This window comes from Apodemus sylvaticus, chromosome 22 (genome assembly GCF_947179515.1).
Source record: "Apodemus sylvaticus chromosome 22, mApoSyl1.1, whole genome shotgun sequence".
In the NCBI taxonomy this organism is placed as follows: domain Eukaryota; kingdom Metazoa; phylum Chordata; class Mammalia; order Rodentia; family Muridae; genus Apodemus; species Apodemus sylvaticus.
Window position 1 is genome coordinate 22,745,564 of NC_067493.1, and position 26,144 is coordinate 22,771,707.

A 26,144-nucleotide genomic window follows, 5' to 3' on the forward strand; every position below is an offset into this window, starting at 1 on the left:
AGCTGAGGACTCCGCTTCAGCTGTCAGCGCCTCTGTGGAGCAGCTCACACTCTCCTGTCACCCAGGCCAAGCTCTAAGACAGTGGCTCTCAGGCCTCCTGACGCTGTGACCCTTTAATCCAGCTCCTCATGTCGTGGTGACCCCCAACCATAAAACTATTTTCATTGCTACTTCTAAACTGTGATTTTGCTACTGTTACATGAGTTGTAACATAAATCTCTGATATGTGACCCCTGAGAGAGGGTGGGTCCTCTCCTGAAGGGATCATGACCCACAGGTTGGGAACCACTGCTCCAGGGGCTCTGATGACCCTTTGGGTCTCCTTGGCTACCTGTACTCAGGTATACACACACGTGTGCACACGCACATACAATTAAAATATAAAAATCTTTTTTAAAAAAAGACTTATGTTATGCATATGAGTACATCACCTCAGACACACCAGAAGAGGGCATTGGATCCCATTACCGATGGCTGTGAGCCGCCATGTGGTTGCTGGGAACTGAACTCAGGACCTTCCGAAGATCAGTGAGTGGCCTTAACCGCGGAGCCATCTCTCCAGCCCTTCCCTGATGTTTCATTACCTCACCCGGGCCGTCTAACTCGACTCTGCTCCTCTTTGTCATGAGGCCCTGCCAGGAGCCACCACACCGTCACAACTGGGATGAAATACAGCTGGACTTTACAGAAGCCTGTCTTGCTCACCAGTCTCCAGGGTCTGGGAGAAAATTAGCTGAGCGATCTGAGACACAGCATTTCCCCAGCCCCAAAGCAGCCCTCTGCAGCCTGCCTGTTCTAACCTCCATGCCATGTGTTCTAGGTGAGGAGGTGGCCTCACCGATTCCTAGTGCTTCCCGTGGTCCTTGATTCTGAAGAATTCATTTCCATTATTTTTTTTTCTGCCTGTGCATAACTTAAGCCTGGTTTTTAGTTCCCCACTGTACTGGGCTTTTGTTCCTTGAAGAGTTTGGGGTTGCATCTTAGATGTTGTTGTCTGTGGTGTGTTATTTGGGATTGCATGTGTTTGTCTCCGGCAGTGTTTATCCTTTGTTGCATTCTGGTTCAGAGTTTGTGTGTTAATTCAAACTTGTAGTTGAGCTGTTTCATTATGTTGCTAATTTCAGGGGTCTTTGTTTCTCCGGTCAGGATGGCCGTCCTCCTCTACCCGTAGGCTTTGCACGGCTAATGTGTAAATCCAAGTGTGTAATACTTCCTTTGGCTCTCCACTCCTCTGCCATTTGCTGGTTATAACTATGTGCATGTATCTATGTTTCACAGATGAGTGTGCAGATGTACACGTACACGTGTATATGAGTATGAAGACAACATTGGGTGTCTTCCTATATTGCTCTCCACGCGCGCGCGCGCGTGTGTGTGTGTGTGTGTGTGTGTGTGTGTGTGTGTGTGTGTGTGAGAGAGAGAGAGAGAGAGAGAGAGAGAGAGTGTGAGTGTGTATGTACATGTTGCTGGTATCCACAAAGTCCAGAAGACAGTGTCAGATTCCCCTGGGCAGAAGTTATAGACTGTAAGCTGCCCCAGTGTGAATGCTGGGAACCAAACTTAGGTCTTCTGGAAAAGCAGCAAGTGTTCTTAAGCTGAGCTGTCTCCCTGGCCCCCTCCCCCTGTCCCATAAGCTCTCACTATTATGGCTCTGGCTGGCCTTGAGCATGCCAGTGTCTCCCGAGTGCTGGGATGCCCCACTGTGCCCGGCTAACTTTCATTTACAAAAATACAAAAAATTTAAAACCGGTTTACTAATGTGTGCGTGTCCACATACTCATCCAGGTTGGTTCTTGCAAATGCAGCCGTACCAGAAACTTACATTGTGGGCCAAGGTAGAGTATTTCAAAAACTCAAACCAGAAGCTAAATGCAGACCCTTTACTTTGTGGGACATTTGTCACAGCTGTGTGCCGGCTTGTCCTTGCAGCTCAGCTGTGACACTGCGCGCATGCGCGTGCGTCTTCACTACTTCTTCTTCTTCTTGCCCGGGCTGGCCTTGCTCGTCTGGATGGAAGCCAAGTCCTCCTTAGGGGGGCTGGGCGTGAGTGGCTGTGAGGATGTGATCTCCACCGGCTCCTTGAGCACAGTAATGTCAAGTTCAAAGTCTTGTCTCCTGGCCTCCTCTTCCCGTAGGATGTTCAGCCTAAAAGGCAAAATGAGATTGTAGTTGTTTGTTTTTCTGTGAAAATGTGAAACTAATTTAAAAAAATTTTTTAAAATGTGGTAGATGGGTGAGGGAGATGGATCCCTGTGAGTTTGAGGCCAGCCTGGTCTACATACTCAGTGAGACCCTATCTCAAAAACCAAGTAAAACTTTTGTTTGTGGGCATGGGGTGGGAAGTTATGTTCAGGTCCTTGGAATCCACAAGACGTTGGATCTCTGGAGCACATGGTACAGGTGACATGGGTGCTGGGAAATGAACTCAGGTCTTCTATAAGAGGAATGCATGCTCTTCCCCTGCGCTGTCTCTCTAGCCCTGAATCCGGTTTTTACAGGGTTTCAGTAGCGCTTGTGAGTAAAATGGTCTGTGTGTCTGGAGTCTCCAGGTGACACCTTCATGTTGCTAACGTAGCCTGGGAGGGCTCTCTTCTGCAGCTGAGACGCTAGAAAGACGGCTGGTGAGGCCATCCTCTCCTGTCCCTCCTGAGTGCTGAGCTTGCCGGCCTCACCATCATGCCTGGCTGCAAACACACAGACTTGGAGGCCTGTGCATGCATGAGTGTGTGCGTGCATGCATGCATGAGTGCGCATGTACATGCATGAGTGTGTGTGTGCTGCTTTTATCGGTGCTGGGACCAAACCCAAGCTTCCCACACAGGCAAGCCTCCACCACAGAGCCACATTCCCAGCCCTCCGGCCCCAGGGCTTTCCCTTCCTTCCTGTCGGAGACTTAAGAGACTAGGGCATGGTAGACATTGCAGTAAGCCTGTGGTCCTAGGCAGTCATCGCTTGCTTCACTATAGGCTGTGGTCCTGCTTGGGGCGGCTCCTGAAGACAGGAAAGAAACCTGAGCACCTACTGTGGGGGAGCGCGGCCTACCTGGCTTCGAGCTCTTCGTTCTCTATCTGCTTCTGCTGAGCCAGCACTGCGTCCTGGAGCCGGTTTTCCTTCACCTTCTCCTTGAGCATCTCCTCACGTTTGTAGGCGCTGAAGAGCACACTTACAAAGAACATGTAGAGGTTGTTCACCCAGATGTTGAGTTTGTCTTTATGTTCATCTTTGGGTTTTTCATATTTCTCTGCAATGGAGTATAGTTAAAACAAACATCAGCACGGTGTGTGGGTGTCTTCTGTCAGCTGTGGTGATGCTGGCACACTGCAACCTGTGAGGACCGAAGAAACCCTCAGATGTATTCCATAGCAACTGGGAAGGGCGGTACACAGCTGCCTGGGCCCGATGATCAGGATAGATGATCAGGATAATCAGTCCTTCTGGCCAGCCACCTCCTGCTGGTCTTTCTTTTTCTTGAACAGCAGAAGTGTTTTGTTGTTATTTGTGTGTTTTGTTTTGTTTGAGACAGGGAGGGTCTCACTCTGTAGACTAGGCTAGCCTAGGACTCAGGACCTTCCTGCCCCTGCCTCCCAAGTGCTGGGGGAGGAAAGCTGTGCACCGGGACACCAAGCTATTCCTTTAAAACTATGTGTACATATGGGGGGGGGAGGTGTGTGCACACGAGAGTGCAGGTGCATGTGGGGGAGGTGTGCGCATGTGAGTGCAGGTGCATGTGGGGGAGGCGTGCGCATGTGAGGCTGTGCAGCTGCTGCAGCAGGGGGAACGGCCAGCGAGTTGGCTATGGAACTCAGCTCTGGCAGAGCAAGGTGTGCTCTTAAAATTTTTTTAAAGATTTACTTTCTCATTCGAGTATTCATTTTATTTTACATGTGTTTTGTCTGAGTGTATGTATGTGTACCACATGAGTGCTTGATGTGTGCAGAAGCTGCCGTCGGAAGAGGGCAGTAAGTCCCCTAGAGTTACAGATGATTGCAAACTACCATGTGGATGCTGGGAATCAAACCCAGATCCTCTGTAAGAGTGCCCCCTTTCTCTCTCTCTCTCTCTCTCTCTCTCTCTCTCTCTCTCTCTCTCTCTCTCTCTCTTTCTCTCTCTCCTTTTCCTTTTCTCTAAACTCCCATCCCCATGCTCCGAATAAAGGCTACGCTATACTATACCTTCACCTCAGGGGGGAGCAGATGTCTCAGCGCGGGCCCACAAAGGCACCCCCTTCCCCCACACTGTACTGTGCCTCCCCCAAACATATCTCTGGTCTCTTTCTTTCTATAAAACACAACACTGTCCAACTCTCCTGACCCTTTAATAAGAATGTATTCATCAGTGTGTAGTAGCACATTTCTTTTTTTTTTTTTAACATTCTCTTTTGAGAATTTCCGAGTTTTTTCCAGGCCCTGAGTTTGTACCAAATGGCATACTTCAAACTACAAATAAATTTCATATTTATGAAATCATTTTATGACTCAAGAATAACAATGTTTTTTTTTTTTGCCAACATAAGTTTCATTTTTTATGTTACCTATTGAAATTAAGACCTTCCAAATTAGAGTTATTTTGTGATTTCCTCAGACATGTTAAACATGTAAGGAGAAATCAGAGATCCCGAGATAGTACCTGAGATAGTGAAGTGACTGGGACTGAAGGGCAGAACTGTGAGGGAATTCCTCATTGCACCTTCAGCCTCAGCCAGGCCTGGGATAAGAACTTACCACCGTGGCTGGAGCGATGGCTCAGAGGTTAAGAGCACTGACTGCTCTTTTTGTTTGTTTGTTTTGTTTTGAGAGAGAGAGAGAGAGAGAGTTTCTCTGTGTAGCCCTGGCTGTCCTGGAACTCACTCTATAGACCAGGCTGCCCTCGAACTCAAAAATCTGCCTGCCTCTGCCTCCCAAGTGCTAGGATTAAAGGTGTGTGCTACCACCTCCCAGGCTTGACTGCTCCTCTGAAGGTCCTGAGTTCAAATCTCAGCAACCACATGGTGGCTTACAACCTTCAGTGATGAGATCTGACACCCTCTCCTGGTGTGTCTGAAGATAGCTACAGTATACTTATTTATAATAATAAATAAATCTTTGGGCCTGAGCGAGCAGGGACTGAGTAAGCAACATTAACCAGAGAGAGCTGGGCCGACTGGAGCGAGCGGGGTTGACCAGAGGTCCTAAATTCAAGTCCCAGCAACCACATGAAGGCTCACGACCATCTGTACAGCTACCGTGTACTCATATACATAAAATAAATTAATACATCTTTAAAACAACAACAACAAAAACAATCCAGTAATTCTAGAACTTACCACCACTTGTTTCCTGCTTATTCAGGGTCTGGGTGCCATTAAGATAAGAAAGCCTTGTTTCTGAGTGAGCTAAGCTATATATCTAATTATTCCAGATCACCATAATTTTTCATGTGTGTGTGTGTGTGTGTGGTGAGGGGAGGAGTTGAGACACAGTCCTGTAGGCCAGCCAGGCTGGTTGCAAAGTCACTGTGTTGCCGACAAGGACCTTGAGGCTCTCCTACCTCCATCTCCCAGGTGCTGGATCACAGCTATGTCCCACTACACCTGGCAAACTTTGTAACCTTTAAAACAATCCTAAACAAGACAGTGGTGGCACACGCCTGTAATCCCAGCACTCAGGGAGGCAGAGGCAGGCGGATTTCTGAGTTTGAGGCCAGCCTAGTCTACAGAGTGAGTTCCAGGGCTATACAGAGAAACCCTGTCTCGAAAATACCCCAAATCCAAACAAACAAACAAACAAACAAACAACCCTAACTTGTTAGTCACTGGGCAAGTTTGAGATTTGGTGCTGGCCTTGTCAGTCAGTGCAGAGTGGTAAGCGCTAATCAGGTGACAGCCTGAGGCCAGCCCCAGAACCACAAAATAACTATTTTATGTAAACCGGGGTTCCAGTTATTAAAGTCGGAATGTCTGAAAATGAAGAGTGATTGCTTCGCATTGCCATTCATCTGAGAAGTGGAAGCAGAGCTAGGAGACAGTAAGTCAGAGCCGTGGGGGTGGAGCCAGCAGAAGACGTGGGATTGGGATTCTGTGGCCCGGAGACAAAGGTAGTAGCCACAGGCACTGTAGCTGACACAGTGGTCATTCAGTCACTGTAAAGGGATCAGAGGCACAAGGTAAACCGAGTCACAGCTAGCCCTCAGGACTCGATATCTGTTGTGGATAGCCCTAGGCTTGTATTCTGATGCTAATCCCACTCCTCAGAGGGGCGGCAGATGAGGTGTTGCCTTGTGAACCTTCTCCCCACCTTAACTTTTCAAATAAAGGCTCAAGCCAATGATTGGGCAGGAGGAAGTGGGAGGAGCTGAGAGTCTGGGGGAGGAGCCACGGGGGATCAACAAAAGGGGAGGAGTTATGAGGGATCGATGGAGAGGCTCACGGTCTGGAGAAACCTACAAGTTATCTGGGATAATATAGATGGGAATGGAGTAGTGTAGTGGGAGGTCGCCCAATCTAGGCTTGTAGCTTGTTTTGTTAACTGATTGAGTTGAGATTTCTTTTACCGGGGAATTGGGTTGGAAACAAAGTAGCAAAAGATATCCACAGTACAAAGCAGAGACACTATTTCAGAAAAGGAAATAAAAAGTAGATTATGACAAGGGTAAAGATTCTTGCTACCAAGAGACAACTCCAGTTCAAGCCTTGGGACCCACAGAGACAAGCTGTCCTCTGACCTACACACACTGTAGCAGACGCATGCCTACACACCAAATAGTGCCTACAGACACACACTAAATGGGAGATTAGTTTTGTTTTGTTTTTAAATGGCATTAATTTGGTTTCCCTTTATAGCTATTTCTGTTACGGTGACTGTAATGTCTGCATGTGGAGGAGGATTTCACTTAAGTTTAATCCCCAGAGAGGAAGATGGCTTCCACGGGAGAAACATTTACTGAACTTTTGATTCACTTCCAAAGGTAAAGGAAAGCAGGAGGGTGTGATATTTAAGCAGACAGGGCAGGTTTCCAGGGGCTCAGCACCTACCTGCCCTTCCCACACACAATGTGGAGCTAAGGGAGGGGAGGGGGAATAGGAAGGGGTGGGGTGGGGAGACACCACAGGTTTTCACCAGCAAAGCAGAGACAGCTAGTGTGTTTAGAGGGTAACATTTACTAGACAAAACAGAGCACATTGCGTGAGGGGGGGTGCACACTGCTGGGAATGTGGGTCAGTGGTACACTGGAAGAAAATCTCCAGGGCTGGACTCACACAGCAGCACAAGGTGAGCCAAGAGGAGGACGAGGAGGAGGAGGAGGAGGAGGAGGAGGAGGAGGAGGAGGAGGAGACACTGGAAGCCCACAAAGACAGGTAGGAGTGAGAGAAGCCTTGAGAACCTTCCCTGGGAAAAGAGCAAAGGTGATGTCCACAGGACTCTGAAGTATCGGTTGTTACCTTAAAGACCTAAAAGGAAGAGAGGGCCGAGTGATGTAGCTTAGGAAGTAGATGCTTGTCTAGCGTGTGCAAAGCCCTGGTTAGACCCCCACATAGAGAGGTGCAGTGGCAGATTATCCTAGCACTTGAGAGACAGAGGCAGGAATGATCAGACATTCAGTCATCCTTGGCTACCTTGATAGGTAGCTAAGTGAGAGGCCAGCCTGGGATATAGGAATGCTTTCTCAAGAAACAAACAAACAAACAAACAAACAAACGAAGGGGGGAAGGAGGTGTATATATACCCTTAATTCAGGGGGTAAAAAGCAGGCAGATCTCTGTGAGCTTGAGGCCAGCCTGATCTACATAATGAGTTCCAGGCCAGCCTGGGCTGCATGGTTGGACTGTGTTTCAGAGCTGCAATGGATGAGACTATGGTGAGAGGCAAGCTGACTGCCATGTGGGTGTGGCCCTGTGCTGGGGGCGGGGCATCTGGGGCCTCCTTGAGGAGGCTGCGAGACCGACCGACCAACTGACCGCTGGACCACAACCCAGGCTGGGGCTGTGTTTGGTGTTCGAGTGCTTGCCCGGTTCACGTGAAGCTCGAAGTTCAGTCCTGTGTGTTGCCCTGTCCCCAAAGGCCACAGGCTGCCGTGAAGTTCCACAGACCCTAAGTGTGTGGCAGAGTGTGTAACAGCAGTGTGTAACAGAGTGTGTAACAGAAGGTGTGAAGACGCTCACTCACCGTGTGGAGACATGAACACCAGCCCTCTTCCTTGAGTCTTCATGTTCATTTTGGAGACCTTGTCCTCACTCAGCGACTTCTTGAGCTTGGGCTTTTCCAGAACACGAGGGAAATGTTATTCTGCCGTGCTCTAAACTAAAGCTAGCCCATGTTCTAAGCATGCAGGGGCTTGTTAGCGGGGTTTCCCTTTTCCCTTTTGTTGTGTTTGGAGACAGTGTCTCAGGCTAGCCCCAAGCTTGCAGTTCTTCCGTCTTGGTGTGCAGGGGGCTGGGATCACAGGTACGCACCAACATGCCCTGTATTGTCTTGGAAATGTTTTGGTTTCATTTGTTTGCTCTCTCTCTCTCTCTTTTTCTCTCTCTCTCTCTGTAGCCCAGGTTGGCCCCCAACACAATACTATATAACCCAGGCTGCAGCGAGGCTATTTTTACTTTTGTGTTGAGCTAATTCAACTTTTATCATTTTGAAGCAAAGTCTCAGTGTGTAGCCCTGACTGTCCTGGAAATCTCATGTAGCCCAGGATGCATCTAAACTCACAAAGATCCACCTGCCTCTGCCTCTGCCTCTGCCTCTGCCTCTGCCTCTGCCTCTGCCTCCTCTGCCTCTGCCTCTGCCTCCTCTGCCTCTGCCTCTGCCTCCTCTGCCTCTGCCTCTGCCTCTGCCTCTGCCTCCTCTGCCTCTGCCTCTGCCTCTGCCTCCTCTGCCTCCTCTGCCTCTGCCTCTGCCTCCTCTGCCTCTGCCTCCTCTGCCTCTGCCTCTGCCTCTCAGGTGCTGGGATTAAAGATGTGAACCATCACACCCGCTTTGTCATTAAAAAAAATATATATATAATATATATATAGTATCTTATTTGGGCTTGTGGTCGTTCTAACTCCAGTCCTAGGGGTCCAGTACCCTTCTGGCTTCTATAGGCACCAAGCCCATATAAATACACATGCAGGTAAAACACTCGTCACATAAAAACAAATAAAAAACCCTGCAGTCCTCACAGGTATGGTGGTTCATGCTCTACCCCCAGCATTTGGGAGATAAAGGCAGAAGAAGCAAGATGTCACGGCCATCCTTTCTTACACAGGGAACTTGAGGCCACCCTAGGGGAAGAGTACTGGCCGGTGTCTACCTTACTCAGCTTCTCTCCACTGCCACCATTGCATTTTTAGTGCGCAATGTCTGCAGACACCAGACAAGCTTGACCTCCCTATGCTTTTTAAAATTTAGTGTGTGTTTGTATAGTGTGTGTTGTGTATATGTGTGTGTGTGTGTGTATGGGGTGTGTATGTGAGTGTGTGTGGTGTATATGTGTGTGAGTGAGTGGGTATGGTATGTGGTGTGTGTGTTTGTATAGTGTGTGGTGTGTATAGTGTGTGTGTGTATGGTGTATGTGTGTGTGTGTGACTGTGTATGGTGTGTGTGTGTATGGTGTGTGTGTGTGTGAGAGAGAGAGAGAGAGAAAGAGAGAGAGAAGTTCAGGAGACATGTAGGAACCTGTTCTCTCCTTGCACTGTGGGGGACCCTTGTGTGACTCAGGTACTGGCCTGTTGGCAGCACTTTCCCTGCCGAGTATCCCTGAGGCAGAGTTTTAATGACCTCATCCGTGTAGCACACATCTGTATCTATCTGGAATTCACACTTGCACTGCAGTCTTGTCCCCAGCATGGCTACCTGCTGTCACTCCTTCCATGTCTTAGTCGGTACTTGGGGCATGTCCACAATCAAGCTGCAAGTTTTACCCCCTGGCCTTCTCTCTGAAGATTCCTGTCTTCCACACTGTACTAAATAGTAACTCCTTATTCCCCCAGGTGCTCAAAGCCAAAACTCCAGACTCACCTGAGCCTTCTCTTTCACTCCAAAGCCCCTTGGTCCCAAACTCTCTTCCCCATCCTCAGTCTTAGTCATTGTCCCCTCTGACCATGGCGCTTCTGCAAGCTTCCCAACTGGCTTGTCAACAGAGAAGCCAGACAGTCTGCTAAAAGGTGCAGTACCCAGCTGGCTTCCCACCCTGTCTCTGAGTTAGCCACACGGTTCCCATTCTTGTGAGCTCACAATGACAGGGACAGAGTCTAGACTCAGACTGCCTAGGTAGGTACAAGGCCCTAGCCCCATTGCTTGCCGGCTGTGTGGCCACAGGCAGCAGTGTAACCTTTTGGAAGTTCCTAGGGGCTTCTAAGTGAGTGGATTCCTAGAAAGTGCTGGGCACCTGGCAGGGCCCTGAAAATAAGGGCTCTTGCCATTCACACACTCTACCCTTCACTCATCACCGGCCTGTGAGGTAGGTCAGCGGGAGATGGCATGACCGTCCAGGGCTGTCCTCAAAACACAGAAGAGTGCTCCTCGCATCATGGCCGGCCGCAGGGTGGTCAAGGGCACTGTAGATACTGACCTCTGACTGCCTGATTTTACCATCAGGCAGAACTCCCATCTTGTCTAAGGACGACTTGGTGCTGCTGAAGTGGACTTCCGAGTCATGGCTTGTGATTGCACTCGGGCTCCTGTGGACGCTCTGAGAGAGGAGAGGCATGCGGGTCAGTTCACGGTTTTCATGCGCGTGTGCATACGCATGCACATCCTGTCTTTGAATGAGGTGTCACTGATGTACAATAAGCTCGCTGTGAGCACGCATTCAAACCGAGGAAATATCACCTCAGACAACACAGGGAGCACACGGACCACGCCCAGCCTCCCCAGCCTCACTTAGCAATCCTCCCCCTCCCTGTTCTCAGGAAACGCAGGACCTGCAGTCTACCACGACACATTGCACCCTCTGTCTATGATTTTATGTAAATGTGATGACAAGTTATGCATGACCTTCCTTTTAAGCAGAATCTCATGTAGCCCAGGCTGATTGTACACTCAATATATAGCAGAGGAGGGTCCTCCTTCTTCTACCTCCCGATTGCTGGGATTACAGTCATGTAGCACCGGGCCTGATATATAAAGTGCTGGGGACGGAACCCAGGGCTTCATGCATGCTTAGATTTACCTGGTTTGCTTTTTCCCTGTCAGGTTTTGCATGTGCTTTAAAGTTCCATCGTAACCTGAATAGCCAATAGGGCAGGCTTTCTCCTGCGCGGCTGACCGCTTGGTCACTGTTATCATCGTTAGACTCCACCCCTGGCGTGATGGTTTCGATATAAGGTCTCAGCCAAGGGATATAAATGGGGTCCCCCAGTTACTGAGAGAGGATTATGAAATCTCGGGTATAATCAACTGACTCACATGCTGATGGTCTGTGTCGGTGGCATTACATTTACAGATGGCGTGCCGTGGCCGTCTGACAAGGTGGATGCGCGCCTGTCCATGCTGCTGCTTGTTTGCACTTGAGGTGATCAACTACATCTGCTTCACAAGGCTTTTTTCTGTGTGTGTGTGTGTGTGTGTGTGCATGTAAGTCTGTGCATGTATGTGCAATGCCCATGAAGACTAGATGGAGTTGGAGCCCCTGAACTGGAGGGGGCCTAGATCCTTTGCAAGAACAGCAAACACACTTTTTTTTTTTTTTTTTTTTTTTTGGTTTTTGGTTTTTCGAGACAGGGCTTCTCTCTGTAGCCCTGGCTGTCCTGGAACTCACTCTGTAGACCAGGCTGGGCCTCAAACTCAGAAATCCACCTGCCTCTGCCTCTCAAGTGCTGGGATTAAAGGCATGCACCACCACTGCCCGGTGCAAACACTTTTTTAAAAAGTGTTTCTTCTTTGTGAGTTTCGCATCGTGCACCCCAATCCCAACCCCTTGTATCCACCTTCTGCTCTTGCAGCCCCCCCCCCAAATAAAACACAAACACAAACAATAAAAACAAAGGACAGACAACATCTTGTGGAAGTTGCAGTGTGTTACTGTGTCCCACTGTATATCCTTCTGTCCACATATCTTCAACGTAACAAGTCATTGCTTCTGGCTCTAGAGCTCTGGCTTCTGTGACATCATCAATATTGGACTCCTCCTGGTTATCCTGTTGTTGCTCTTTGTCACGGAGATCCTGCAGCTTTGGATTGGCAGGGCTGGTCCTTTCACAGGTTCCGGCCAGTGGCAGATGATACAGATTTTGGGGTGGGTCAATTCAAAGCCCTGGATCTGGGCCTGGGTGGTAGCTGGACTGGTCAGCCTGCCGGGGCTCCCTTGTCCACACCACCAGGGTGGGCTCTCCAGCGACGCTCCAACCAGGCCACCCAATACTGTCATCAACAGGAGGCAGGGCCAGCTCTCCAGTGCTCTCATCCTTGGGGCCAGCTGGACTGTGCCCCCTCCACCAGGGCCAGTCCTATGGTGCTGCCCGGACGGTGCAGGGCCCAATTTGGGAGGCAGCTAACACCCTTAACCGGAGTCATCTCTTCAGCTCCTCGACTGAGGGGTTTTTGTTTTTGTTTTAAAATAGGGCGTGATGGTTTGTATATGCTTGGCCCAGGGAGTGGCACTATTTGGAGGTGTGGCCTTGTTAGAGTAGGGTGTCAGTGTGGGCTTTATTACCCTTGTCCTAGCTGCCTGGAAATCCGTATTTTCTTAGCAGCCTCCAAATGAAGATGTAGAACTCTCAACTCCTCCTGTACCATGCTTGTCTGGACACTGCCACGCTCCTGCCTTGATGATAATGGACTGAACATCTGAACCTGTAAACCAGTTCCAATTAAATGTTGTCCTTATAAGAGTTGCCTTGGTCATGGTGTCTGTTCACAGCAGTAAAACCCTAAGTCCTAGGGTTTCTCTGTTTAGATCTGGCTATTCTGGAACTCACTCTTTAGACCAGGCTGGCCTCAAAGTCACTGAGATCTGCCTGCTTCTACCTCCTGAGTTCTGGGAGTAAAGGCATGTGCCACCAGTGCTTGGCTGAGAATCTTTTCTTTTAAACTCTGGTGGCGGATGCCATGCAGGAAGAGCTACAGCGGGCAGGTGAGCTCCCTGGAGACAGCCCACCATCCTGCTCAGCAGCGAAGGGTGAGCTCTGGTGTGGCACAGCCCCAGAGCCTTCAGCCCAGGATCGCTGAAGAATCCCCTTTTCTGTTCCCTGGGTTTGTTGGGCTGCTCGCGAATTCCTTCTGCGTTTGTGCGTCTGAAAGGTTTTTCTGTCATCTTCACAATGTTATTCCTTGTTATCTTACTGTGGTAAAAATGAATATAACTGAAGAGTTAACATTTTGATGACGGAAGATGGAACACAGGCCACGAAGCAGAAAATAGGAAATAAATTGTTTTATTCTAGTTTCAGCTCCCCACCCCATAGATATGAAAATTCAACTTCCTAGGTAACAAAGCAGCAACAACTATTTTTTCCTTTCCCCAAGAATCTGGCCTGTCACTCCCGAGGCAGTGGGTGTGAAGTGGGCTCCTTTTGGTTCTGCTGACCGACTGTCAGTACAACAGGAACCAGACGTGACTGCCCACTGCCCACTCAGAAAAGTAATCCTGAACATTTGTCTTGGGAGAGGGATTTTATAACCTGAAACTGTCCTTCCTTTTTAAAATTTGCTTAAAAACAATATCAAATTATTCCCTAATAGTGTTGCTTAATATGTAAACTGTATTGCTATACATAAAACAAGATTTTCAAAAAATCTTGGGCCTGGAGAGATGACTTAAGGATTAAGAACACTGGCTGCTTGTTTGTTGTTGTTGTTGTTGTTGTTTTGTTTTGTTTTGTTTTCTTTTGAGACAGGTTCTTACTCTACAGCCCTGGCTCACTTGGAACTTGTTATAATATAGAGTAGGCTGATCTCAAACTCGGAAGATCCACTGGCCTCTTCCTTAAAAAACAAACACCTTGGCGGTGGCTCCTGCCTTTAATCCCAGCACTCAGGAGACTAAGGCAGGTAGATTTCTGTGAGTTCAAGGCCAGCCTGGTCTACACAGAGAGTTCTAGGACAGGCAGGGCTACGCAGAGAAACCTGGTCTTGAAAAACTAGAAACCAAAAAACCAAAACCCCCAAAAAACAAGATGAAACAAACAAATAAACAATAGCAACAGCAAAACCCAACCAATAGAACAAAAACAAGGTCTCAAGTGTCCTTAAACTTTCTATCTAGCTTAGGATCGCCTTGCACTTCTGTTCCTCCTGCCTCTACCTCTAAAATCCTGAGGTTATAGGCCTGTGCCACTACACCTAGATAATAGTATCTTTATATATTATATATGCAAATATATAATATACAGATGATATATATTTACTGTAGATAGGTTATAGACTGACTTTGACTACTTAAAGTGTTCAGTCTAGTGACAGTGGTTCGAACCTGACATGTCTCTCCCAGGCTTCTGTTTCAAAGGCTCAGTCCCCACTATGTAGCACTGTTTTAAAGGCTGTAGCTGCTGAAGGCTACTTCTGGTTTTGGACTGAGCAATCTGTCTTCTGGTCAGGGCCATATGAACACACATTGACTGTGTGCTTCTCTTACCGCAGTGACTTCCTTGCTACGATGGACTGAAATCCCTCTGAACCCCGTGAGCCAAAACAAGCCTGCCTTCCTTCATTTTTATTATAAAAGCACGAAAGTAACTGGTACAGTGGCGCTGGCTAAGCTGGCTATAGTCCTTCAATTTCATTTTTTTGTTGTTGTTGTTGGCAATCTAGGCCTGCAGTAACTTACTATTTTCTTACATTTTGTTTGTCTCTAGATGCCTTGTTTTCCCTCATTTTTAAAAGATAGTTTTGCGGGATATAAAATTTTTTAAAAAAAAATATTTATTTTATTATTTGAGTACACTGTCACTGTCTTCAGATACAGCAGGAGAAGGAATCGGATCCCTGGATGTTTGTGAGCTGCCATGTGGTTCCTGGGATTTGAACTCAGGACTTCTGGAAGAGCAGTCAAGTGCTCTTAACCACCAAGCCATCTCTCCAGCCCTATAATTTTTTTTTAATTAAACTTTTAATACTCTTGCATGAGGGACAAGTGGTGCACATAGAGAAGGCCAGAGAACAATATTTAGGGGTCACTTCTCTCCTCCCACCCTGTGGGTTCCGGGGATTGAACTCGGGTTGTGGGCTTGGCAGCGAGAGCCTTTACCAACAGAGCCACCTGGCTGGCTTGAATATGGAATGTTGGCTTCACAGTTCTTTTAGTGTCTTTCGAGCAGAGGTTACTCCCCATTGTCTGCTGGTTCAAGGTTTCTAGTGTCTTCCTAGGGTTCCCCTGAATGTGGCAAGTCGCCTCTTATCTTGACACCATGGAAGCTTTGTCTTTTACAGGGTTATTATGGTGGGTGTGTCATCCTCTCAGGGTCATGTGCTTGGAGTTCTCTGTGTCCCTTCCACCCTTTAAGAGTGTGCACATCTGTCCGAATGACCCTGTAAGAGTGCACATCTGTCTACTCACTTTGCACTCTTCCGGTCTATTCTTCCTCTGACTCAATCTCTTCAGCTGTCCGTTTCCAGCGTGCTTAGATCTGTTGCTGGGTTCTACTTGTGAGTTTTTCCATTTCCAGTTCTTATATTTTATCTTTCGAGCTTCTTTTCTAAAAAGGTTTCTACATCTCTGCTGATATTTCCACTTTGTAAATATGTGGTTCTTCATTTCTTTATCTGTTTATTTTGTTGGGCAGGGACACAGAGGTCGGAGGACACAGAGGTCAGAGGTCAACCCCTGGGCAATGGTTCTCTCCTGGTGTGTGGGTTCAGACCCAGGCTCTCAGGTTAAGTGGCAGGCACCCTTACCCACTGAGCCACCCTGTTTCCCCCACCCTTCCCTCCCTCCCTCTCCCCCCTCTCTCTCCTTCTCTCTCTCTCTCTCTCTCTCCCCCTTTAACAGTTTTAGCTATTTTTAAAATAACTGTTTTAGATTCCTTGACTTAAAAGTCTGCCACCTCATCTTCCTCAAAGTCTCTGAGGGCTTACCTTTTCTTTGTGTGTGGCATAGTTTTCTTTGTTTCATATGTTCTGTGATTTTTTTTGTTGCTATTTAAATAATATTTGAATTCTGTAATATGGTATGTTGGGATACCAGCATCTTCTCTTTCTCACAGTTTGCAAGGTTTGGGGTTGTTTGTTTGTTTGTTTTGAGACAATGTCTCACTTTGCAGCATGGACTGGCCTGGATCAAGCTTGTCTCAAACTCATGGAGATCCACCTGCCTCCGGTCCTCTGAAAGAGCAGCAAGTGCTCTTAGCAGCTGAGCGGTTCCTCCAGCCCCTCAGCTTCGTTTTTGAAAGGTGTTTTTGATGAGTATTGAGTTTCATGTGGATGGCTTGTTGGTTTGTTTTTTGGACTGGTGACTGAGTCTGTTTAGCACCTGGGCCTTTGTGTGCATTTCAGATCTAGCGGCCTTCCTCCCGTGACACAGCTCCACCACTCTCACACTGGGAATATCCCTATGGAAACCCTTGGGAGTCCTGCTCCATTTCTCTCTGTGATCCGTTCCTTGGCCTCCTGTAGGGTTTTGTTTGTTTGTTTGTTTGTTTGTTTTTTACACGTATGTGCCCACTCAGCTCACAAGACAAGGGTTGGAAATGTCTGCAGACCTCTGGAGACAGTCACTCCATCTTGTCTTCCCCTGATTACTGTAGCATATTGGATTGAAAGGAAAATCTGGGTTCTACTGTGTTTTAAAGTAACCATCTCCGAGGGTCAGTTTCATCCCAGGAAGGAACTGGGACATGTGAACTTGCAGTTTCCACAAAGTGGGGAGGGAATAAACCCCTGAGCTCTAAAAATGGCACAGACATTGCGTGGACTGATGCACGGAAACCTGAGTGTGAAGGTGACTCGATGGTGTCGTGAGGGTCTCAGGCTGGCAAATTCACTCCCAGCATGTTACTAAGCCAATGGGAATGTCATCTGCTGTGGTTTAAGTGTCCCAGAAGATTCATTCGTAGGTTGACTTAATCTGATTGTGGCGCTTAGACATGGGGCCTTTGGGAAATGGTTACGGTCAGATAAGGTCACCAGGCTGACACCCTGCCAACAAGGAGGACGTGAGTAGATCCTAGTGCTTATGCCTCCAGGGCTGTGAGCTATGCTCTGTTCTTAAACAAGGTTAACTTGCCTTCCTTGCTTTGTTATAGCAGTGAGAACCATTGTGTCACCTGCACATTGTAACAGATTCAAGGTGGACACTCACTTGCCTGGAGAGGACCCCCAGACCCAGGTGGTCCCCCATCACCAGCTCCTGATGTGTTGGAGAAGCCATTCTCCTCAATCGAGGAGGCTAATGCACAAGGCTGAAAAGATCATGAAGCCCAGGGTTTCCCAGGAGGAATCCGAGGTACACCTCAGAGGTTCGTGGTGAGAGCTGCCTCTTGGGTCAAGAGTGAGAAAACTCCTCACATGGGCAGCTCTAAAGTCTTCCTAGCTGGTTGTGGTGATGCGCATCTTTGCGGAGGCTGATCAGGTGAATCTCTGTGAGTTCCAGCCAGCCAGGGCTATCTAGTGAGACTGTTTCAAAATAAATGAAAGAGTCCCCTACCCGTCGGGCTCAGATGCTTTTCTACTGATTTCCACTGTGCTGTGTCTACTGCCGCGGCCATAGACAGGCAATACATTTCCCCTAACTCAAAAAAACAAGACCACACACTCCTTCCAACAGGGAAGGATGACCCCCATGTTCTCAGGTCCTAAATCATCTTGTGGGAGAATGATATCAGCCTGAGACAGTTCTGATGGAGCATCTACCCACCCGGGCTGAAGCTATCCCTAGGTTTGTAAGCTCTCCCATATTGTCTGTCACCTGGTTTAGTATCGTCTGAGTGCTGCCGTAGCGGTTTGTAGTGATGTCTTCGTACGGGACTTTTAAATAGGATCTAGTCATCTGGTCAAACATGCAGCAGAGAGAGAAGCCCAAGAGAGCTTCAAAGAATTCCAGGAAGACCAGCTGCAATGACAAGAAGGACAGGGAGGGCTCGTTTATTACGACACGCTGGGATGGATCGGGAACTGACTAGGAAAGTCTACACAGGCTCTAGGGAGCAAACTCAGGTCCCCACGCTCGCAGGGCAAGCACTTTACCAGCTGAGTCACCTCCCCAGCCCCTTTCCAATATAACCCCTGATTCTTGACAAGGCCACTGTGTATATTTGTATATCCCCGTGGGTTTCTGCCTACATAGATCACATACTTAAGAGAAGTGCGGCTTAAACTGGATCTGCACCAGAAGCACATTACAAACCTCAAGCTCAAAGTTGCTATCGGTTCCGTCATACACGAAAGGGTTATCCTCTGCTATCACAGTCATGAATTTGGTCGCAGTTAAGTCCTTATTTATCATCCTAAAGTCCTGTAAAAGGATAACACCAACATAGATGCCAATAATTACACATGGGCATATACTTTAATGTTAATGGCAGCAACTTAATACCTTGAGGGAATGGATCAGAAATCGGTACCTTGAAAGCTGATTATTTTGGAGCTATAATCCCAGCACTGAGGGGGGGGGTTGCATGTTTGAGGCCAGACTGGGACACACAGCGAGACCCTTCTTTAGGTAAGGATCATCAGGCGGGTGGGAAGATGACTCTGTCATCTGGTCAGTACCAGGCTTGCTCTGCCAGCGTGAGGACCTGAGTTCTGTCCCCACTGTCCATGTGAACAGCAGACACCTATGACCCCAGCACTACGGAAGTGGAGGAGGGTGGACCCTGGGCCTGGCTGGCCAGCACCAGTGACTCACAATCACTGTAACTCCAGAGGATCCCCTGTCTTTCAATCTTCAAGGGCATCTACACGTGTGTGCACACACATATATACATAAATTTAAAATTTCTTAAATTAATGTAAAAGAAATGATAGAGAAAGTTATTATTGCACTCTCTCTAGTGAAACAGCGGATATTAATTAGCCACTGAGGAAGGAGCACTGGGGGCTGCCGATGCCACAGTGAAGGTTTCTGGGAAGCAGAGGATCAGGCTGGTGCCACGTGAGCCACCGATGAGTCCCACCATCACTAAAAGGAAACAGCAGCAAAGGCTGTAACCCCCGTGGCTGTGCAGAACACCTACATCGGGATCCAGCCCCAGCTCTGTTTCTAACTGATGCTGTCCTGGACTTGTGGGAAAGGGCATAGTAGGATGCAGCCGGTCAAAACCAGCATGACTGACGTCTGCAAAGACAAACAAGTTGCTTCTTCAATAGGAAATGAGTGTGAGGAAGGAAGGGAACAGCCCTGTAATAGTCCACCCCTGAATCACACACACGCACATGCACACACACATGCACACACGCACACACACACGCGCGCGCGCGCACACACACACACACACAATTCTGCTAAATTCTTAAATACTCTCATTAATATTTGATTATTAATATTTGATCATTTGTATCCCCATAAGTACAAATTAAAAATATTATGGAACGAGGGTAGGAGGGCTGTTAAGTGGGTAAGATCACTCAATGCTCTTCCAGAGGACCCTGGTTCAATTCCCAGCACCCATATGGAAGCTCACATAGCGTGAGCTGTCTGTATCTCCAGTTCTAGGAGATCCAACACCCTCATACAAACATACATGCAGGAAAAACACTAAAGCACATGAGATGAAAACAAATCATTAAAAAAAGAAGGGTGGTGTCTTAGGGTCTCTATAAAAAATATTATGGAGCAAAACTAGCAACAGTCAGCTTGAGAACACTGCATAAAGAACACGCCAATTGTTTTTCAAATGATTTTAGTTTTGGTTTGGTTTTTTGAAACAGGATCTTACTAGTCGTTGGCTGGCCTTGAACACCTCACCCTCCTGCCTTAGCCTCTCAAGTGCTGGGACTATAGGAACTTAACACCATATTTGACTTCCAAAGGAAGACATTTTAAATTTACTGTTCACTGAGCAACATTTTTCTGTGTTTCCCATGCCGGGAAACCAGCGCAGGACTCGTGCACCTGCGGCAGGTATGCCGGTGCCAAGTTGGTCCAGTCCTGACCAGCTAGAACTATGTTTACATTTTAAAAAATATTTTATTTTATGTGTATGGGTGTTTTGCCTTCATGAATACATGCACCATATTCATGCCTGACGCCCAGGGAGAGCTCAAGAGAAGACGTCAGATCCCTTGGAATTGGAGTTGGAGATGGTTCTGAGCAGCCGTGTGGGTTCTGGGAACCAAATGTAGGTCCTCGGCAGAAGCAACGAGTGCTCTCTGCCACCAAGACATCTCTCCAGCCTTCGAGATATATTTTTTAATGCTATTTAGGGATGACAAGATGGCTGAGGCGGCAAATGCAGCTGCCATCAAGCCTGACCCCCCCCCCCACGCCTCGAATCAATATTAAATACAAATGTAATATAAACACTTTTAAGTCTCTATGGCTTCCTCTCAGGGGCCACATGTGCATAAGAAGGTGTTGACGGGCCTTCCCCGTTCTGTCATGTCGCCTCTTGCTCTCACAGACTGTCTCCTGTGAAAGGGGACTCGTAAGCACCTGGTGCCCATGGAAGCTCACCCCAGAGCGTCACCTCCTTCACTGTGTAGCGCGGGGCTCTTTTAATTAAAATCAAAGTGCCTGTCAGCACGAAAGCGATATCTAGCCTAAGAGTTCCAAGCTTACTTTCAGCATCCAGAGGAAATACCTCATCTTCATTGTCAGTTCGTAGGGCGGGGCTTCGTTCCGTCTGCAGTAGGCTGTGTAAATTTCCCAGCACTTATCGATGTAATTCATCGAGTAGAGTGTCCGCTGCTGCTCACTGAATAAGTGACCTAAAAACACAGTAACCTTCAGGAGTGATCACAGGGCTGGGGGGAATGGCTCAGTGGAAACAAACAAACAAACAAACAACCCTCTGGTGTGGAAACACGAGGGCCAGAGTTCAGATCTCCAGCACCCCAAACCAGGTTGGGCGTAGTAACCTGCCTGTAATCCTAGAAGCAGACGGGATACCCAGAGCACGCTGGCTTGCTAGACTAGCCTCGTCAGTGAGGGCTCAGAGAGAGAGAGAGAGAGAGAGACAGACAGACAGAGAGCCTGCCTCGTGCATCAAAAGTGATGGCGGGAGATACCTGATGATAACCTCTGGCTTACACGTGAGCAGGCGTGAGCATGTGCACGCACACACATGCATCTGCACAGAATGTGTCCACACGCGTGCAAACGTGCACATACACACGCTACGACACACGCATACATGGTTATAGAACTATTTTTAAAGATAGTAAATAGGATGCTACTGCTGTTGTATTTACCTTTCACCTGACAGGCGTGTGGATGAATGTTCTCGGCCATCAGTTTGGTAAAACACAGGAAGAGTGATGGGCTTCTGTTCCTATGGTGAAATGATACTGACGTTAATTATTCCATGAGGTGGAGCGCAAGTCCGCTTTTCGGAAGTGTGGGCTGGACCTGACAACTGGCCTCTAGTAAATACAATATGGAAAGGGGAACAGAGTTCATTTTAGAATAGACAAGTCCACCTGGCCACACTTTACTCTGAGAGCACCAGTAATAGGTCAAATTGAAGTTAAGTGCACTGATACCATTCGGTAAGGAGATGGTTCTGGCTGGGAGATAGTTCAGTTAGGAAAAACAAAAACAAAAACAAAACAACAACAACAACAACAAAAACGCTGCTGTGCAAACCCCAGGGCCTGGAACATACACCGGGCTGTGGGAGCATGTGTCTGAAATTCCAGAGTGTCAGAGAGAGGCAGGGGACCAGAACAGGAGGATCCCTACAAGCTTGCAGGTCAGCTAGCATTGGTGTACACAGCAGCCAACAACAGCGCTGTCAAACAAAAGGAAGATGAGGACTGGACCCCGAGGTGGCCCTCGGACTGCCACGAAATGCTGTGGCAGACCCATGTCCGTACACGCACACAGGCTACACACATACACACACATCATGAACGTGTACGGAAGAGATCTAAGGAGTTCAAACCTAGTATCCCCTCACCTCAGTGCAACTGGAGACAAACACACCACAGTGCAAACCCAAACCGTGAGATGCTTTATAAGGTGACCAAATGGTATTTAAAAAAAAAAAAAAAAAAGACAGGAGGGTTGTTAAAGATGGAGGCTGAGTAACTGTCCCAGGTTGGAGGGGCTGAGATGCCTTGGAGGCAAAATGCCGTGTGAGCTTCTGGGACAGAGAAGGGTCTATGGGAAATGGCAGTTACTGGCTGGGGATGCAGGCATGTAGGAGAATGTCTGCCCAGCAGTGGGGTTTCAGTCGTCACCTCCCACCTGACAGTCGTGACCTGGACCTGACAGGCTGGACCCAGTGACACTGGCAGTGCTAAGTTCTTGCTTTTGGTGAATGTTCCATGGTTAGGAAGAGCCTGACGCTGGTGGAATTTGGAGGCAGGATACAGAGAAATTCAATGTTCTCCACACCAGCTCTTCTGAAAATCTAACCATTTAACTATGCGCCTTGTGTTAGTCTATACATGTATACTGTATATATTAACTTCATGCACACATATATACAGAGAGAGACAGACAAACAGATGAACAAAGACAGACAATATTGCTCAGGCTGACCTTGAAGTCATTGTGCTGACAAAGATGACCTTAACTTTTTTTTTAAAGTATGTATATATATATATATATATACACACACACACACACATATATGTATATATACTTTATATATATAATTTATGTGTCTGTGTGTATGTAAGTATATGTATGTGGAGGTACCTGTGCATACCAGAATATGGAAGTGGATCCCTTGGAACAGGAGATACAAAAGACTGTGAGCTGCCCAACCTGGGTGCTGAGACCCGAACTCAGGTCCTCTAGAAGAGCAGCAAGCGCTTTAACCCTTGAGCCACCTCTCTTGCCCCAACCCTAACTCCTGATCCTGCCTCCACCTCATGTGTGCTGGGATCACAGGTGTGTGCTAACATGTCTGTTCTATGAGGTGCTGTGGAGAGAACCCACTGCCTGTGTGTGCAGGACAAACACTCTACCAACGGAACCACATTCCCAGGCCTTAAATGAAAACAATTTTTAAAAAGTCATTAAGAAAGAATGTTCTGCCGGGCGGTGGTGGTGCACGCCTGTAATCCCAGCACTCTGGGAGGCAGAGGCAGGTGGATTTCTGAGTTCGAGGCCAGCCTGGTCTACAGAGTGAGTTCCAGGACAGCCAGGGCTACACAGAGAAACTCTGTTGGAAAAAACAAAACAAAACAAAAAACCCCAATCAACAACAAAGTCAGAATGGGTACTCTGACTCAAGAAGGCAGGACTGGTTGTGCCTGCAGAGTCCCTCGGACGGGGGTTCTCCAGTGTTTGTCCAGCGCGCAGGGCATTGTGGGTGGACTCAGTCGCAAAGCTCTGCATCAAGTCCTTCATGTGGATAATGTGAAGATGACCGAGGGCCCGTGACACTGTGGGAGAGAAGCAGGCGGCACTTACTGGAACTCTTTGTGATGGATGTAGTAAGCCAGCTGCAGGAGGTAATTCAGGAATGTTCTTAAGAGGATGGTTCTAAATGGGGAGTGGATTTCTTCAATTGGGATGCCGTTATAGACTGAAATGCAGACATTGGCGAGATTAGCTACAGCGCAGAAGAGCTCTGGTTACCTTATGAGACATTAACAACATATCTTGTTTCTGTGGTGTGCGTATGTGTGTGTGTGTGTGTGGCACACGCACATGACTGTGTCAGTGTGCACTCCTAAGCGTGGACAGGCACACTGAGGCCACACGGGGACATGAATTCCTCCATTGCTCTTTCCCTTGTTGCCTTGAAGTAGGGTCTCACTTCAGGATCTGTCTGTCCGCCATTGCTGGGCTTACAGGCACAAGAAAATATGACTGGTTTGATTTTGGTTTTGTGTTGTTTTAACATGGGTGCTACAGGCATTCTTGCCTGCTGTGTGCAGGGAATAAAGTATGATGTTCCATTTTGCAAGTCCCTCAGATAGACTCAGTCTTACAAAGTTACAGATAAGTAGGATGCACCTGGCCCTGCTTGTCTAGGCCTCCTGCCCACCCTCAACTCAACAAGGTCCTCTAAGGCTAAAAGACATTGCCGGCAGCCTGCTTACATGGCTAGGTCCATGCATATATGTTAGGGAGTTATTGGGGCGGGGGTTGGGGGTGGGGTGTGGGGAAGCCAGCAGGACAATCCTCGTTGTTGGATGAGGACATAAATGAAGAAGGGAAGCTGGCATATCCCGTGCGGAGATGATAGAACTTCGGGGATGCCCTGGTTAGAGTGTGCACCCCCCCCCCGAGCACTCAGCCAATGGGGGCTGGAGGCGAGATCTGCACGGAGAGGGATAGACCGTTCGCTTTATTTGACCCGTGTGCGCTCGCGTGCCAAACACCTGCTCTTTTTAAAAACTGATGATTTCGCACATGCCTTGATGCGTTTGATCAAACATGTGCCCCCATTCCCTCCCTAGACGTTCCTCCCCTATCACCTCACCACCTTTCCTGCCCAACTCCAGGGGCTCCTTTCTAACTAAACACTCCCCCCCCCCCCACCCAGTCTGCTTCTATGGGTGTGGGTACAGGACTAGCTGCTGGAGTATGGGCAGCCTATCCAGGGCCACACCCCTGCGGAAAGCTGCCTCTCCTTCCTCCAGCAGCATTCAGCGGCTAAGAGCGCATGAGCCCCTCCCCCATCCGTGTTGGGCTGGCTTGATGGTGTGCAGGTCTCGTGCATGCAGTCACAGCCACTGTGAGTTCATATGTGCCTGTCATGTCTGGCGAATGCTGTTTTTCACTGCACTAGTCCACTACCTCTGGCTCTTGGGGTCTTTCTAGCCTCTCTTTCACAGTGATCCCTAGGCCCGGATAGCCATTCTTGCAAGGCCGTCTTTAAATGGCTCTCGTCGACCATACCCTTTCGTCTCCGTGTCCGTTTGTTTGGGTTTGGGCAGAGGCATTTCTCCTCATGCAGAGCCATGCCACACCAACTCCAGTGTCGTCTGTGTGACATGGCAGTACGTCATTAAAGCAGATGGGAGAAGAATGCCCCTCGGGGCTAGGCTCCCTGGAGGTCCCTGGCAGTGTGCCCACCTCTGGCCTAAGAAAGGGTCTTGATGTTCTCTAAGGATATTGCGCTTCCTGGGTTATGGGTTTTGCACTGTGTCTTTCTTCTTCCCATTCTTAATTCTTTATACAGCACGATCCCAGCCTACAAGCAGGTTAATTGATAAAGGAGAACTTGGCATTCCGGTGGAAGGAAAAAGAGGATGTGGCGATTACGCCTACCGCTTCCAGTCCTAAACTCAATGAACTCATGTTGAACCTTAGTGAAAGAAAGCCTTGGAATGCTTTTTAACAGGGTCCGTCTTTATTACTAGCCTTAGTAAAGGTATTGATGAATAGTTTGTAGCAGGAAGAAAAACAATATGAAAAAGTATAGGACTACTGATGAGCTATTGTTTTATACAGGTACTTATGATAAGAAGGTAATAGATGGATAAAAAACATTGAAGGTTAGAAGGTCCTATAATTTTCTTGAGATTATGGACATAGATTAGCTTGAGCCAGACCATCATGGTGTTTGCTGTCCAAGGCAGTAGAGAAGGCTCTTGTAATGTTTATGTGTTCATTTTTAAAGCATTTTGACTTGATGACAGAAGAAGGCTTTAAGTATACAAATTGGTTTGAAGGCCCAAGTTCTCCTGTTGATTATTAACACAACTTTAATAAGTAACCACAAGTTAGAATTGAACACTATATGTCTGAGGTTCATGATCATAGTTTGCTTTTGATCATGGTTCACAGAGTAAGAGTTCCTGTGGGCATCATCTCATGTCTACTTGCTGTTCTAATTAAGATGGAAATGTACCTTGTTTAGTAATTGTTTGAGTGTTTCTGGAGGTGTGCCAACCTCGATCTGTTCCTCAATGTATTATAAATATGCCTGACTAAAAAGTAAAGTTGCAGCAGACTCAAACTACTCTCTGGTGTGTCTGTTTGTCATCTCGCTGCACCTGTGCTTTCCTGAATCCAAAGCCCTGATTTTCCCTCGGTCGTGACTCCCTGGCTGGGTCAGTCGGTGGCAGAGCCACAGTCCTGTAATCTCCAAGCGTTTCTTTTCTTCTTTCTTTCTTTCTTTCTTTCTTTCTTTCTTTCTTTCTTTCTTTCTTTCTTTCTTTCTTTCTTTCTTTTTCTTCTCTTTCTTTCTTTCTTTC

General features: G+C 47.8%; 1 protein-coding gene across 1 annotated transcript in view; it reads right to left on the minus strand.

The window, feature by feature from the left end:
- Positions 1 to 1,800: 1,800 nt before the first annotated feature.
- LOC127673131 (radial spoke head 10 homolog B-like) overlaps positions 1,801 to 26,144 on the minus strand; it is a 35,931-nt gene continuing 11,587 nt past the window's right edge. The window contains 9 exon segments of the mRNA XM_052168735.1: positions 1,801 to 2,145; positions 3,043 to 3,241; positions 8,142 to 8,232; positions 10,522 to 10,641; positions 17,791 to 17,934; positions 18,229 to 18,336; positions 20,602 to 20,750; positions 21,234 to 21,313; positions 23,407 to 23,521. Of these exon segments, the coding sequence (XP_052024695.1) occupies positions 1,968 to 2,145; positions 3,043 to 3,241; positions 8,142 to 8,232; positions 10,522 to 10,641; positions 17,791 to 17,934; positions 18,229 to 18,336; positions 20,602 to 20,750; positions 21,234 to 21,313; positions 23,407 to 23,521 (1,184 nt within the window). The 3' untranslated portion in view covers positions 1,801 to 1,967.